The sequence below is a fragment of the Parus major genome, chromosome 1, assembly GCF_001522545.3.
Source record: "Parus major isolate Abel chromosome 1, Parus_major1.1, whole genome shotgun sequence".
Lineage (NCBI taxonomy): Eukaryota > Metazoa > Chordata > Aves > Passeriformes > Paridae > Parus > Parus major.
The window spans coordinates 109,946,654-109,961,453 of record NC_031768.1 but is presented as its reverse complement, the minus strand read 5'-3'; the positions used below and the strand labels follow the sequence as shown (position 1 = coordinate 109,961,453).

At 40.6% G+C, this 14,800-nt stretch overlaps 1 protein-coding gene across 1 annotated transcript in view; it reads left to right on the top strand.

The window, feature by feature from the left end:
• CRYBG3 (crystallin beta-gamma domain containing 3) overlaps positions 1-14,800 on the top strand; it is an 81,935-nt gene that overhangs the window by 21,550 nt on the left and 45,585 nt on the right. Inside the window, exon 3 of the mRNA XM_015620380.2 lies at positions 4,779-5,206. Within this exon, the coding sequence (XP_015475866.1) occupies positions 4,779-5,206 (428 nt within the window). The remainder of the gene's footprint in view (positions 1-4,778; positions 5,207-14,800) is intronic.

The window sequence follows — 14,800 nt, the reverse complement described above, 5'->3', positions numbered from 1 at the left end:
CTTGTTGGAAGTCTCTGGGGTGAATTAGTGATGATCCTAAATCAGGGATGGCAGGCCATCTTCTGCCACAAGTACAGGAGAGATGAGGTGGTGGAAGTGTGTCTGTGCAGGAGGCAGGATGTTCTCCCAGAGCTGCGGGACAGGCGGCCTGAGAGGTCCCTGTGCGGCTGTCTGGAGTTTCTGCTTCGTAATGAGCATCTATTCATGGTGAGGGAAATCCGAAATGTCTGGCAGTTGTGGCTGGAAGCGAATGCTTTGTTCAGGGAGATCTGTGTTTTAATGCTGTTAATGTTTTCATTTCGCTCATTAGGGCAATAAAAGAGGTTGTATTTTTGGCAGACGGACGTAGGCCTTGCTGAGGGAGAACCTCCGGCAATTCAAACTTCAGCCACCCAGCTGCCGAGCAAGCGTGGTTCACGAGGGTGGCTGTTCCCTGCTGGTGCAGGAGGTGAGGAAAACTGAGGCAAACCCAGCGAAGCACTCCCTCCTCAGGGTGCTGTTGTGCCACCTCAGGGGATTGTTCACACTGGTGGCGAGCCCTGCGCCCGCCTGCCGAGGTGCAATTAGGGCGGGTGTCTGTGCCGCGGCCAGGAGTGGATTACAGCCTGGAAAACACACCTCGGCTCCTGCTGAATAAATCAGCTGAGATAAGAATCCTGCCTGAGACATGGTGGCAGGATTCATCGTGGCATCGTGGGCTTGTCTCCTGAGCCCCAGCTGCCAGGCTTCTGTGCAGCAAAGTGGGAGCACAGTGCCCAGACACAGTGTCATTTATCGCTGCCGTCTCCTCCGTCACCCGATTGAAGTCATAATCTCATTTCACACTCTGCCACAGCGGCCTCGTTGCATGTGAGGGCACAGCTCCATAGGATAATTCAGGTTGAAGGGACCCCAGAACGTCATCCAGTCCAGCTTCAGTTCAGCTACAAGGTCAGGCCAGGTTACCCAGGGCTTGCCCAGCAAAACTCAGAGTAACGAGTTGTCAGAGGACTAAAAGCTAATTAAAGCTTCATGAAGCATGTCACAAGCACGAAAGCTCACAGAGAGTGGGAAAGGGGAGGCAAGGGGAAGACTGATGACAGTTCATTACAAGAGGAGTGGAAAGACAGCACTAGAGCAGGAAAATTTTTATCCTTGCATCAGCAAAGAAAGGCGATCTGGCAGGTAGGTTTCCATCCAGAAACTGCTGTGTTCTTGGTGAGCTTGAGAAACTATTCAGACTGCTGTGACACTCTAAGATGGCTTTTTAAATTTATTTTTCTTCAACTGATGACGTGAAATGTAGGTAAAACAAGAGTCACTGGTATTCCTGCGGTGTTGTGAATATCAAACTGCTCAATCTTAATTGTGACACAGCATCAAATGCTCTATGTCAAGGTCAGCTAGAGGCCCTGGCTGTTGAAAACTGGTGGGATATACCATGGAAAGGATCACTTTCTATATACCCTGCACCCTTTTTGTTTTTTCCTGAGCATTCACTGGGGGCTTCTGTCAGACTGGAACAGAGGCATGGGGAATGGTAAGTGAAAGTTCCTGTGGTGCTGGCTCATGGAATTGCCACCGTGCTGCACGTTCATCAGGCACTTGTGCCTGAAGGCTCCTGCTGTGCTAGAGGCTTGCTGGCTTTCGTAAAGTAAAATCATGTGCTTTCGTCTCAGCAATTTGAATATGGCACCATCTTAAAATACAAACTTCAAAATCTCTGCAGCAGGAACAGTGCTGTTTGTAAAATGACTGAACAGTGCTTCAGACTTTGACTTGAGATTTTGTGTGCAAATGATGAAATAGCAATAGCTCAAGCTGTCTGTTATGGCAAAGTGGAGCAGGAGGGAGAATATATGGAGAGTAGAATTGATTATATTGAAGGGAAGAAAGAAGGATTTGCATAGTTTCTGTGTTAGGACTTAATACACACATATGTCTTCAAATAAACACAGTGTAAATGTTCTCTGCGGCTTTTTTTCATGCAAGATGCTATTTATGGTTAAAGGTATGGAAGGACCCTTTCATATTAAAACTTCCTCTTCTTTTGATTTACCAAAAGTTAAGTAAAGAAAGGAAGATTAAAGAGGAAGGAAAGTCTAAATAGATTTCTGTTTCTGGAAGCAGAGACTACAAAACAGCTTTTCAAGCAGGGCATAAATTATGCTCACAAATAAGCAGCACAGTCTTTACAAGTGTTATGTCTCAGAGCTGCTGGGAGAAGACTTTCACATGTAGGGATTTAACTATGTGTCATGTCTCAGTTCCTAATAGGAGAAAAAGCCAAACAAACCCTCCACTAGTTTCTGAATACAACTGGTTTTATAAAATGGGAAAAACCCCACCAAACAAAACAACAGCAAACAAAAACACTTGCAAGACTAAAGTGTTGTCAAGTTTTTAATGCAACAATTTCCTTTATAGTTAATATATTTAGTTGTTAACATCATAGATATTTTAATGATTAATATAAATGTTTATGGCTTAAAAGGGTTGTGCAGAGAGAAGAATTAAGAGGTGTGTGCATTTCCTGCACTGAGGTACTCTTTTAGATTAGACAAATCTGTGTGAATGGTACAAATCACAAAACTACCCAGAAATGCCCTCCTTCACTTAAAGTTGGATTAAAATCTGGTGTTGAAGAATGCTGAGGTGTTAGTCAAAGTGAAGGAAGAAAATATGACAGTAGAACTTAGAAGCTGACATGGTGAATCATTCACTCATCAAATTTCAGAAATAATTTTATTTTCTTGTTTCTGTTTCGTATTTCCTTATGCAAAGTACTCAGTTCCTGTGAGATAAAGTTAATTATTTAAGAGATTCATTCCAGGCTTGTGTGTTACTTGTCTAATATTGAAGACAGCAGCCAGAGCTGCAGATGTCCTGTGGAACATCTGCAAGCTTCACAGTTGGCACCTTCATTTCCAGGGGTGGATTTGGGTAGAGTTGACGTGTAAAGTGGTAAATCTCGGATCCCACGGGGGTGACTACACTCCTTGTGATGCATCAGCTGTTGATCAGTGCAGTACGTGGGGAGCACGTGGAGCTTGTCACAGGTGGGATGGAAAAAGGCCAGAATTTGACTTAGCCCACTTCTAAAAGTTTACTTAGAAATTCAGTGTGGCTGTACAAGTGTCTTGCCTGTACAAAAAAAATGGAGGTTGTGTGGATTTCTGAAGGACAAATTAGTGCTGTTCAATTTCTGTCCTCACTTAAACAATTCCATTTTCAACACATGCATCTTTTAATGTTAAAAAATTGCATCTGCTCTGTATTTAAAGGGTGAAAAAGCATTGCTTGAAGTTTAAAGACCACTGGTCCAGTATCACTAAATACATGTCTTGAAAGTTCTTAAGAAAGTGCTGTTCCCCAAGGATGAAGCTGAGTTCATTAAAACACTTATTAACATGATCCTAGATGGCCTATTAACAAATAAGCCTTCTGGCTTGTTTAAGATTACTTCAAGTGGAGATAGGATTGGTCACCTAGTGGAAACAGTAGCTTTCTGTGTAGATTGGATGGGTAGGTGTTGCCCAATTTGAAACAATTGCTCTTATCCAAATGTATTGTTGACACAACTAAAATTTGCATAGGCGGTTTTGTTCGTGTTCTTTCCCACTCCTGTTGAGCAGGATAGATTTCATCTGAGAAAAGCTTGGGTAACTTTAATCTATGTTAATAAACTGGGTTGAATCAGGAATTGAAATTACAAGGGTTGTACTGTAAAGATAAAATAGGCAGCAATAGCCTATGGCACTCAGTACAAAGGGTGGGGATGGCGGGGAGGTGCTTCCCAGAAAACTTTAGTCCAGGGGAAAAAAAAACCATTTTCAGATTGTGAAGCTGAAAATGTGGTGTTTGTGAAGCCTTCCAATGAAGTTGCATCATCCTTTTGGGCAGATGGTCTTGACAGAAGTAACATGAGCTTGGACAGCAGTACTTGGATCTCTGAGAGGAGCTGACACGGGGGAAATTCAAGGGCATAATTTGGTGAGGAACAGAGCTTGCCTTGCCTCTGGGTGCAGATGCTCAGCTGAGTTGAGGGAAGAAGTGAACATGTGGCTGGAATGAGGTGAAGCCCTGCCTTGGTGCTGCTTCATTTCAGTTCAGTGATAGGGCCCATGGGCAGCTCAGAAGGTCAGCGGTGCAGGGGCAGTGCTCTCTGTAGGACTTTGCAGTGTGGAAATCCAGGCAGTTTGAGTGCTGAAGACAACAAATCCATTTGGAAACAGCTGTGCAGATGAAGGAGAGCTGGTCAGAGCGTTCAGCATCAGGTTGCTGATAGGATAATAGGTAGGATTGACCTTTGGGATGTCAGGTGAGTTTATCCCAATTCTGTTCCCAATTCTCCTCAGCTTTTCTGTGTGTTTGTGTTTGGCTGTGGTGTTCCTGCCTAGATTGGCAAGCTGAGCACTGTTCTCTCAAGCACATGGAGATTTGTTTGTGAAGCTGTGCTTTCTGAGGGGATTAGTCTGAAGTGTGAAATAACTGTTCCTTCCTTCTTCCCCATGTTTTTTTATGGCAGTTGAAGCAATTGTTGCCATCTGTCCTGTATTTTTTCCCACTGTGGCTGCTTTGGGAATATTCTAGCCTGTCTTAGTCCTTTTTACATTTTGTGGAATGGGGACCTCTTTTGTACAAAAGGAGAAGACAGCAAACAGTGGGATTTAACCTTTTTAAATGAGAGATCTCCTGGAAGAATACAATGCATAGGTGCAAATTAAAATCAAGGAATTTGGAAATGTGTGAAAATGACAGGAACCATCATCTTTGTGTGCTTTTTGTATTTATCTTAGGCTTGTCAAAATGAAGAGAAGAATCATTCCACAGAAGAACTCAGCAAGTCTGAAATCCAGGAGGAGCTGAAAAAGGCTAATAGCCTTCCTAGTTTGACTCCTGGAATCAAAACATCAGATAAAGACAAGCAACCCCGAGAAGGCTTTTTTCATTTCCTTGGAAGCTTGTTTAATATTGCATCAAAATCTTCTTTGGTGGAATCTAAACCCTCTACCTTCCAGGATGAACCCAACAGATGTGAAAAGGATTTACAGAGCACAAATACCTTTCCAAAGGACATGCAGCCAAAGCACCCGAGAATTGAAGAGTCTACATCTAGAAAAAAAGAGGATTCTGTAAATAAAGATGATGCCATCTTAAATAATATTGGGAAAGATAACACAAGGGATATTCAAGGAGGCTGGAACCAATCCTCAGATACAGGAAAGTAAGTTTTATAATTTATTATTAAATATATTGATGTTTGTGTGTGCGTGTACAGAACCATGCTGACCGAGTTCTGCTGACTGTATGAGAAATGTCTGTCATTTCTAAGGGTGGTTGGAGTGTTCCTGACTTGACTTTGTGCAAAACACCAGTAGCAACTGCCCTAAATAAATCAGAGGGGGAGAAGTCAACTGCAACAAAATAAAACTTTAAAGAAGTCATTTAGAAGTCTCCTGAATAGATGCAGTGTTTACAAATATATTAAGAAAAAAAGTGTAAAGAGCTTATTTCCCTCCATATTATGGCCTATATAAAGGCTTGAATGATTGTCCTTTATATATCTCAGCAGTTCAGTATCTACTTCTTCAAGTAAGATTTTCCCACTATTAAATTACCTTTCCTAGTTTGACTAGATGATTTTTTTTATTTTTTTTTTAACCCTAGTTCTTTGGGGTTTTCAAGTGATGTAAAGAAGGTTATGTAAAGCACTCAATTTAAATTAACCCAAACATGAACATTCTTTATAGTCCTGTAGTATTTTTAAAAGAAGATTTAAAAAAAAAGTTGTGACAAGGGCACCACTGTGTGCTTGAGAGTAGAAAAGTTAAAGCACTGGCTGTGGTCAACGCTGTGTTGTGTAAAATGTTACAAAACATTTTATGACTGTCAAAAACGTGGATACTAGTTTTTCAAAATAATTTGTAGCTGTTACATTGAAAATTTGGCTACATGTGGGCCTGCACAGCATAGATTTGGAGTTAGGTGTTAATGTATACCTGTCCAGTTTTTGATGGGTGTGTAGAACATGGATTTGTTTGTGGACAGTGGATCTGCAAGTGATGACTCTGGCTTTCAGTATAGCCTAGAATATTTTTTTCAAATTTAAGCAGAAATGGTGATTGGCAGTAACCAGTAAGTCTATCACAGTGCTCCTGCTTGCAATGTAGAATGGGAGGATGGACTCACAAAAGACATCTTTTTTTTCTTTTAAATTTAATTTGAATTGTGCTCAGTCTGTTTATTGGTGGCATTTGAAGAGTTTCATCCCCATGTAGGAGGTCAGAGACAGCCAAAATAGCTGTTTTATATGTTTATAATATGGAAATTTAATTCCCATACTGGGGATGTCTCAAACTGTATCAGTATTGGCAGAATAATGGTCTGAAGCTTTATGTTCTAAAAGCAGTGGCTGATCAGGGTGTGACCAGGTGATGTGATACCTATTTAGGCGAAGTTAAAACTGTATTTCCACCTTCAGAAGACAGTAATTAATAGTAATAATGGTTGTGTTCTTGTGAGCACTCTGGTTTACCCAGACGTGGTCGACTGGTTTTTATCCCAGTTTCTTATCATGGTATCACCCATCTGACTGTGCTTTTTCCAAACTGCAGCTCAGCAGCACCACTGCTTTGATCAATGCAGAAGAAGAGTTCTCCTTGCCTTAGTTGTTCCCTGGAGAGCCCAGGAGTGAGGTTTTGATTCGGTCTAGTTCCTGAGCAAACTGTGTTCCCTAAAACCTGTTGGACAGACTGGGTTGCTGCATCAGTCTCTCACTGCTCTTTGCTGTTTCTGTAGTATGTCCTTCACTGTGTATGCACAATTTACAGGGTAAGATGTAAATTGTGCATACACATTCCCCTTTTTCTTGTGAATTCTGCATAAAAATGTAGATTAATAAAATAAGGCATTTATCACAGTCTGCAGAGTTTGGAAAGTGTGGGTCTTAATTCAGTGAAGTGACCTCTTTGCTCTGTGCAAGAATTTTTCATTTTTTTTTTGTTTTCCTGAAATCAAAGTTACAGTTGGAATTTTCAATTGGCCATCCTTTGACACTGTCCTGTTCTGTTAGATAATCTTTACAAACCAGTGTAGATTTTTTTTCAGTATAGTTCACGTGTCTCATGGCTAGGCAAGCATGAAAGAATGTGTGTTGCTAGTTTGGAGCTAAGGCTGGATTGGCCTATATACAGAATGAAAAATATGGAAAATAAGTTTTTTAAATGGAAGAAAAGTTGTATCTGTTGTAAATTAGGGCAAACATTAAACCAGTCTGTGTCCTTTTAAACTCATTCTCCAAAGTACAGTTCTTCCCTTTTTGGCTTGGGATACTAACAAGTTAGACAATCTCTGTGTAACTTTAATTATGTTTTTCTCTGCCTGACCACACAATGTGAACTGCTCTTCTGAAGCAATTAGAAAAGAAAAATAGGAATGACTGCAGGGAAGCAGAGGCTTGCATTGTTTACCTTTCTAAAAAGTTTGAAATAACTGGGGTTTTTTTATGCTTTTATAGAAGTGGTTATGCTGGATTTGTTCTCTTTTAGTTTATAAAAGTTTAAAGGATGTAGAGTAGTTTATTCTCTCCAGTACTAGCTGGGTTTTTTACTAAATATTAACTAGCTGGTATTCAATTAGCATAGCTAAACAGTAAAAGTGCTCTTGGTTGCTGCAAGTTGGCTAAAGAGTCTTCTTGGGAGAGGGTGCTGCAAGCACATGAGGAATGATGGGGAGAAGGGGTAAAGACATAGCACAGAGCTACAGGAAAGTGTGGAAACCATGAAGAGCAAAGATGATGTGAACCTAAAAGTGACAGAGTCCTAAAAGCTAGTGAGCCATTTAAAGCCAAAGGTATTGATTCCATCAATTGTTGCATTAAACTGCAATTTTAGCATTTCCTGTAGAGGCAGGATGTAGCAGAGAGCTTTACAAACCCTTGTGACCACTGCATTATTAATCTTACAACAGTTTCCTTTGTCACGAGGAAGATGTAGATGAATTTATTAATTCTAAACTACACACCAGTCTGTGGTTGGTGAGGAGGTTGCAGTGATAAGTGAAAGAGGGATGGTTGCTAGATTGCATAATCCTCATTAGAGTTGTATAACAAAGAAAGCCTAAACCAAACAACCTTTCAGATTTTAAAAACCTACCAAATGGTCTCAGATGTCTCTACTCAGAGAACCTCATTCTCATATCCTTAAAGCAATATTTGGTGAAATACAAGGATATCAGAGTGCTCTGACCTGTAAACTGAGGTTAATTTTGCCCTCAGTGGGAGGTCTGGCACTTGGTAAAGACTCAAGTTTCCAGGCCTTGAGCCAAGGAAATGGAATTCATGAGCTCAGTCTGTGGAGTGTTTTTGAGGGACAAAATGTGTAGGTCACATTTATTCCTCCATCACCCTGGCTGGTTGGCTCAGAGGTAATTTGTACCTCAAAGGCTCTTGCTCCTTTAATCCCAACAGTGGCAAGTGGTAAAGGAGGAGCACAAAAGACAAAACTGTGTTAAATTTGGCAAAGTCTCTAGACAACAATTACTGTGGACAATAATTGCAGCACAGAAGATGGGTGAGGAGAGTTGGGCTGTCTCCAGTTATTTCAGCCCTTAGTCTTCCATTTCTTTCCCGTGGTTGAAGGCTTCTTTGCCTTGAAGAAGTGATGGGGAGCAAGTAATTGCAAAGTAGGGTATTTGCTACTTTGTGTAAAAAAACCCTCTTAGGTAAGATGGTAGCTTCTGCCTATTCTGGGTAGAATAGTCCCCTGGCAGACTGATAGGTATAAAAGTGAAAACTTCATGCGTACTCTTGATCTTAGCACTCCTTAATGATGGTAAAAGCCAACCTTTAACTGATGAAATAAGCCCTAAAAATAAAACCATGGAACAGTGGGGGTGCACTTCACCTCATTTCTCATTGCTGAAAGTCTACATGACAAAGATGATGATTTCATAAAGTAGGTGACAAATATATAACCCAGATTTGCCCCATTAGCTTTCTTTCCTACAGTGTAAAATTCTTTCTCTTTCATATTTATTGCCTGTCACTAAAAAGCAATTATTTGGCTTCAAAATTGAGAATGGACTTCCTGCAGTGAATACCTTCCATCTTCTCAGGAATCCCAGTGGTGGTAATAGGTGGTACCTTGTGCAGGTGACTGAAGACAAAACTTTGGTGTTTTCCTTTCCCTCTGCCCCAAAGTCTGATGACCCAGATCTGTTCTATTGACTGCTTGCCATTTGTCTACCTTCCAGTAATTTATTTTTTTTTGTAATATCCAGTAACAATAAGTGGATGTGGCTAATAGTGATGTGCAGAACAATAGTGCCTGTGAAACTGCACAGCTTGTTCTGGAGGTCAGCAAGGAGGAGCTTTATTGCCTTGCTGAACATGACTGAAGAGGCAAAAATCGAAATTGTACCTATTCTGGATTTTTTGATTAAATAATCCTGATTAAGACTCTAATACTCCAACTGCAAGGATTTTTGAACTGTAGGTAAAAGAGGGGAGAGAGTGATTTCAAAAGCAGATGCTCAAAACATGCATTTACATTTCACACAATACTAAGAGCCAGGAACTAGGAATCATTTAGTGAGAGCATTGCAAGCAATTTCATTCAAAAGGGGAGGTAGCCCTGAGTAGAAAGGCATTTCAGTCCATTTGCAGTTCTGCTATGTTATACATTACTGGCTTTTGTGAGGGAATGGGGTATTTTAATTAATTTTTAAGTCAACTAAGCCTGTTGCTATACATCTAATTGATGTATATTGGTATTAGCAATTAGTATTTCCCACCTTGCTTCTGTCAGCAACTCCTGCCCTTTTATTTTGATAGAAATACATCTGATAAAATCCTTCAGGTTTACATAATTCTGGTTAATAGGTTTGTTTCAGAGCTTGTAATTCTCCTTTGTGTTGCTTGTCAGAGGCAAGCTTGTGGTGATAACAAAACACAGCCCTTAATTTGTTTGATGGATTGTTGTGTATTGTAGTTTTGATTTCAGTCAGTAGCAGCAACATTCATCTTTCCCTATAGATGCCTTTGGCAGAAAATCAAGAGTAAATGAACAGAAATGCATCACTTGATTCCAAGCAGTAATCTATCTATCCTCAGGTAATTCCTGAGGAGGAGTGGGGAAGCTGCTGCTCTTGGTTTGTTGGTGTTGGTTTGTTGATCTTTTGATGGCTTTCTGGCCATGGAAAAGCAGTGTTGTTCAGTTGCTGGTACTCAGGTGGACAGGGAGTCATTGCTGACAGTGACTTGCTGCCACTTGAGAGGGGAATAAACTACCTGGGCAGCTCCACCCTTGCAGGTCAACCAAATACCACCCAAAATTAGAAAGCTGTCCCAGGGAAGGAGCAGGATCATCCTGCCCCTGATTTCCTGGGTGAAGTGTGGAGGATTGTTGCTCTCAGGGCTGTGCTGTGGGAGAAATGCAGGCCCCAAAGCATTTCTCTACCTGCCAGAGAGGGGTGCCTACCCAGAGATGGGATGTGGTCCAAAGGAAAAGTTCTTCTTGGTGCCAAAGCAAAGATCTTTTTGTTTCTGAAGAATGAAACTTTATATTTTAAGAGTAATTCTTAACAGATGTGTGATGCAAAATGGAGCTAAATAAATTAAGTCAAAAACTAATTCACTGGATTGTTTTTTCCACTGAATTTTTGGTTTTTAGCAGGGTTGTTCAGCTGTGCAATATATTCAACTGAGTCAAACCCTTTGCTTTCCCTACCACACCTGAAGCTACACTCTTGCTTGAGGAGGGTTAAGGGATGCCCTGGCTTTGATTCTTCATTACATCTCAGAAGAGGCCAAGAGGAGTGGTTTTCTTCAGCCTTTAGATGAGAAACTGAGGGGAGCCCTCACTGCTGTGCCCAGCTCTTGCACACCAGTGAGCAGCAGCAGCGGCTCTGCTTGTCCCTGCTCCCTGAGAGGGGCAAGTCCCAGACACCCGAACTCTGTCACCTGAGTGTGACAGAGGAAAAGGCAGGGGCAGCAGGTGAGCATAGTTCCCACAGGTATGGGGTAGGAAGGCTGGCTGCTGCCAGGTACTGGGAAAACAGGGCAGGGAAGAGCTAGGAGTGATCCCAGGCCCTTTGAGCTGGTCTTGGTCTGGCAGCTTCTGGTGTTTTGGGTCAGCCTTGATGTGTGCTGTCTTCCTTCAGACTCAAAGAATAGGTTTTCCCAGATGTGGGAGATAATCAAGAAGTACTATCCTAAAGGGCAAGGGGAAGGAAAAACATTCCATCCAAGGTCACAGGGACTGCGTTTGCTTTTATTAAAATTGTCGTTGGCTCTTAATTGCCCTTATGGAACATTAGCTTTGAAATTTCCTGCAGAATCAACTGTGTGTAAATCACTGTGTTCAATCAAACTTTTGACCTTTTCAAACATACATCGTGACGTCCCAGGACATTAAATATTTCAGACTGCAGATTTAAATCATGAAGCTATCCCCTCTGGCTAAAAATTTTTCTTTCATCTAAGTTGTGTATGGCAACTATTCAGTTAGCCCACAGTGTCTTTTTTCCAGCTAGTCTTTTGTTTTTCCCATTTATTAATATCTTACCATGAGCATAGGAACCAGCTGGCTGACTAAGCTGGATTCCACTGGGTGTTTCAATGTGACTTTAAGACGCTTGCTTCTAGATGAAGTACCTTAACATATTTTTTTAAAAAGCTATCAGTTAACTGTACAGTGGAATGAAAGCTAAGTGGAAAAAGATTTAAATAAACAACAGTGTAATTTTAAGATGGTCAGGGAGAGGTAGCCAAGTACCAAATCTAGATCAGTGATTTTTCAGCCTGTAGCCTGCAGATCCCTCTGGTAGCTCCCTCTGTGGGGTCTATGAGAAGAGATCAAGGGAATTTTGCATGCATGGATATGCTTGTAAAAGCAGCAGACTGCTGGACTGGGGAGAAAAATACCTGGAAGAGTGAGGTATGAGGGGAAAATTCACCATGGCATGTTTTGGGAGAGGCAGGCTGGGCAGCAGTGCCCTGCTGTGCAGATGAACTGTGCTGCTGGGGACCTGAGATGCTCTATCAGCCTGCATGGTCTTCCTGCACCTTTTAGGAAATGTGTAGGGCTCTCTCCTTTCTGCATTACTGTACAGCACAAACAGGGTTAGAGGGATTGCCATCTCAATGGAGAGCACTTGAAAAAATGCAAACAATGTGTTCTTTATGGGTGCACTGGAATGAGGCATTTAAGGTAGCAGGCTTCCTCCTGCTTCTGGCCTTCCAAATCAACAACTCTGTTTTATAACCACTGCCACTTTGGGCAAGTTACACAAGATGTCTGTCATATAAAATGTCAGAACATGTTCCCCTCTCCTCCTTGAGTTAGTCCCCCTTTAACTTTTTATATCTTTTTCACAATAGAAGAAATATCTACAAGCACCTACTTTTGACAAATTTAATGTAACTCATGTTGACATACTCTCTTGTTGCTGTCAAAGTCTTTTGTGAAACTGATTTAAGGCTTTACAGGGAATTGAATAGCTTCCTGTGAGGACAGGAAAGAAGGAATCTTCTACAATTTAAATATGTGACAGAATATACACTGGGTTATTTGTATAGTAAGGCTTTCATCTGCATCCTCACATGAGCTGAAAAAAAAAATTTTGGGAAGAGTTTTTAAGGTAAGTTTCAAAATTATGTATTATTTTGGTGATCAGAAATGAAACAGGTCTCTAGTGACACTTCCAGAAGATTTTTTTTTTTGGTGGCACAGCCTGCTTCTAGATTTGTTTCATAAGACTTACAGCTGAGTTGCTGATGCTGCATAGGAACACGGGTTTTCATTTTTTAAATGTCTTCTTGTTGCATGGGAGCATTCAGAGTGAACATGCTTCTGTGTGGTCTGAGAGGAAATGCATTAGGACTAAAAGGTCTGCTGGTAAATTTTTTTATAGTTATATATGTTATAATTTTTATAATTTGCTGAGCAGCAAATTCTTTACCAAAGGGCAGAGACCCTGAAGTTGCCCTATCTGTGGAGGAAAGGTTGTTTCTGGTTGAGAGCAGAGCTCACTGACAGAAGTCTTGGTAGAGTGAAGCCTGCAGGAGAGCAGAGCTGCGTTTTGGGAGACACTGGCACAGGCTGGGGCTCTGCAGCTGAAGTGGGGCTGGAGCCAGTGCTCCTCAGGATTGGGTTTGTGCACAGTTCTCCAAAGGGCAAATGGCCTGCAGTCTTGCTGACTTCAAATTGATCAATTGGAGCATAAAATTCTCTCAGAAGACAAGCAGAGAGCAAAAAGAATTGGGAGAAATCACAAAGGCAAAAAAAACTTCTGAGTTTTTTTGTTGTTTTTTTTTGTCTGACCATCCATAATAAATATTGGTTTGGGGGGATATGTAGTTCCAATCAGTGTAGATACAGAACCCAATCATGCTGGATTCACCTTGTCATCCTGTAAAATTTATCTATTCATCCCATATCTGGATGCTTTGGGTTTCAGAATTTCTGAGTTCCCATGAAAAGGCAAAGTTGGGCATGGGAGACAACTGGAAAAAAGTGTTCCACGTTTTTTCTGGAATACTGGTTCTCACCACATGTTTGTCCATAAATCTGAATTCTCCCCACTGGATATCACACAAAAATAGAGAAAAAACGCATATAGAATAATTCAAATAAATTAGACAAAAAGATATAAAAGACACTCAGTAAAAGCTAATTCTTGTCAAGCTGTTTATTCATAGCCATGCCTTGGTTTTGGTGAAAATGAGTGTTTGGCATCCTACAGTATCATTTATATGCTCACTTCAAACGTGTCATTACAGTTGATATGTTTAAGAATCCATAAAAACTCTTTTTCATTTTTGAGAAATGGTGTCAATATGTGTACTGCTTTTTTTTTTAAAAATAAATTTCATCTGGATTCAGGGCACTTGTAGGACAACTTTTATTTTTGAAGTTGCCAAAGTAGAGAGGAGCTGGTGGAGTTTGTAAAAGCTTAATAGTGATTATTTAAAGCAGGAAAGGTTACTCAGTGAGGTTAATTCTGAATAAGAGCATGATCAGGTCTTACATTCTTAAGACTTATTTTTAGTATGACTATGACTGATGCTGACTAAATACACTGTGCTGCAGAACTCAACAGATCCTTCTCCTCACATTTTTAGGATCTCTGGAGTTTTAGAAAACATTAGAATAAAATTTTCTGTGGAAAATGATGGGGGTTTTTTGGTTTTTTTCTTTTTTTACTACCCTTTTTCTCCACTGTGTTTTGGTTTTTATCACTCAGAAATGTTTATGTTTCTTTGGAGGGTTGTGAATCCTCAAGTCAGCTGTTTTAACAAATGGAGTGTGTGATGTTTAGCAGCTACCACTGCTGGTATCTCTGGAAACCAAGCTAGTGCTATAGAAGACTAAATGCAGGCATCTAACTTGGCAAGCTGGGAGATGTGCTATTTATACAGGACTTTCCTATTTCCCCTGTGACTTAGTATACCTGGCCAACAAACCCTACACTGAGATTTTGCTCCATCAGAGATGACAGTGAATTTAATCCCAATACAAACTGAATTTTCAAGTTCTTGCGAAGTCTGAGTTCCCATATTAATGTATTTTGGCATTAGCCTAAAGGTACCTGACAGTGTAAAACATGCATATAAATGACTGTTTATATCTCTTTTTTAATGTTTATGAATATGAATAATTTCACATTTAGTTCATTTGTATTCTGTGTGTATTCTTTACTTGTGATTTTAAATAGCATCAAGTTCTCTCTTCAAAATATAATTAATACTGAAATAACAATCTTGGCCTCTAAAATCTCAACAGAAAAGAGATTCTATTTTTAGACTGGTGAATCCACT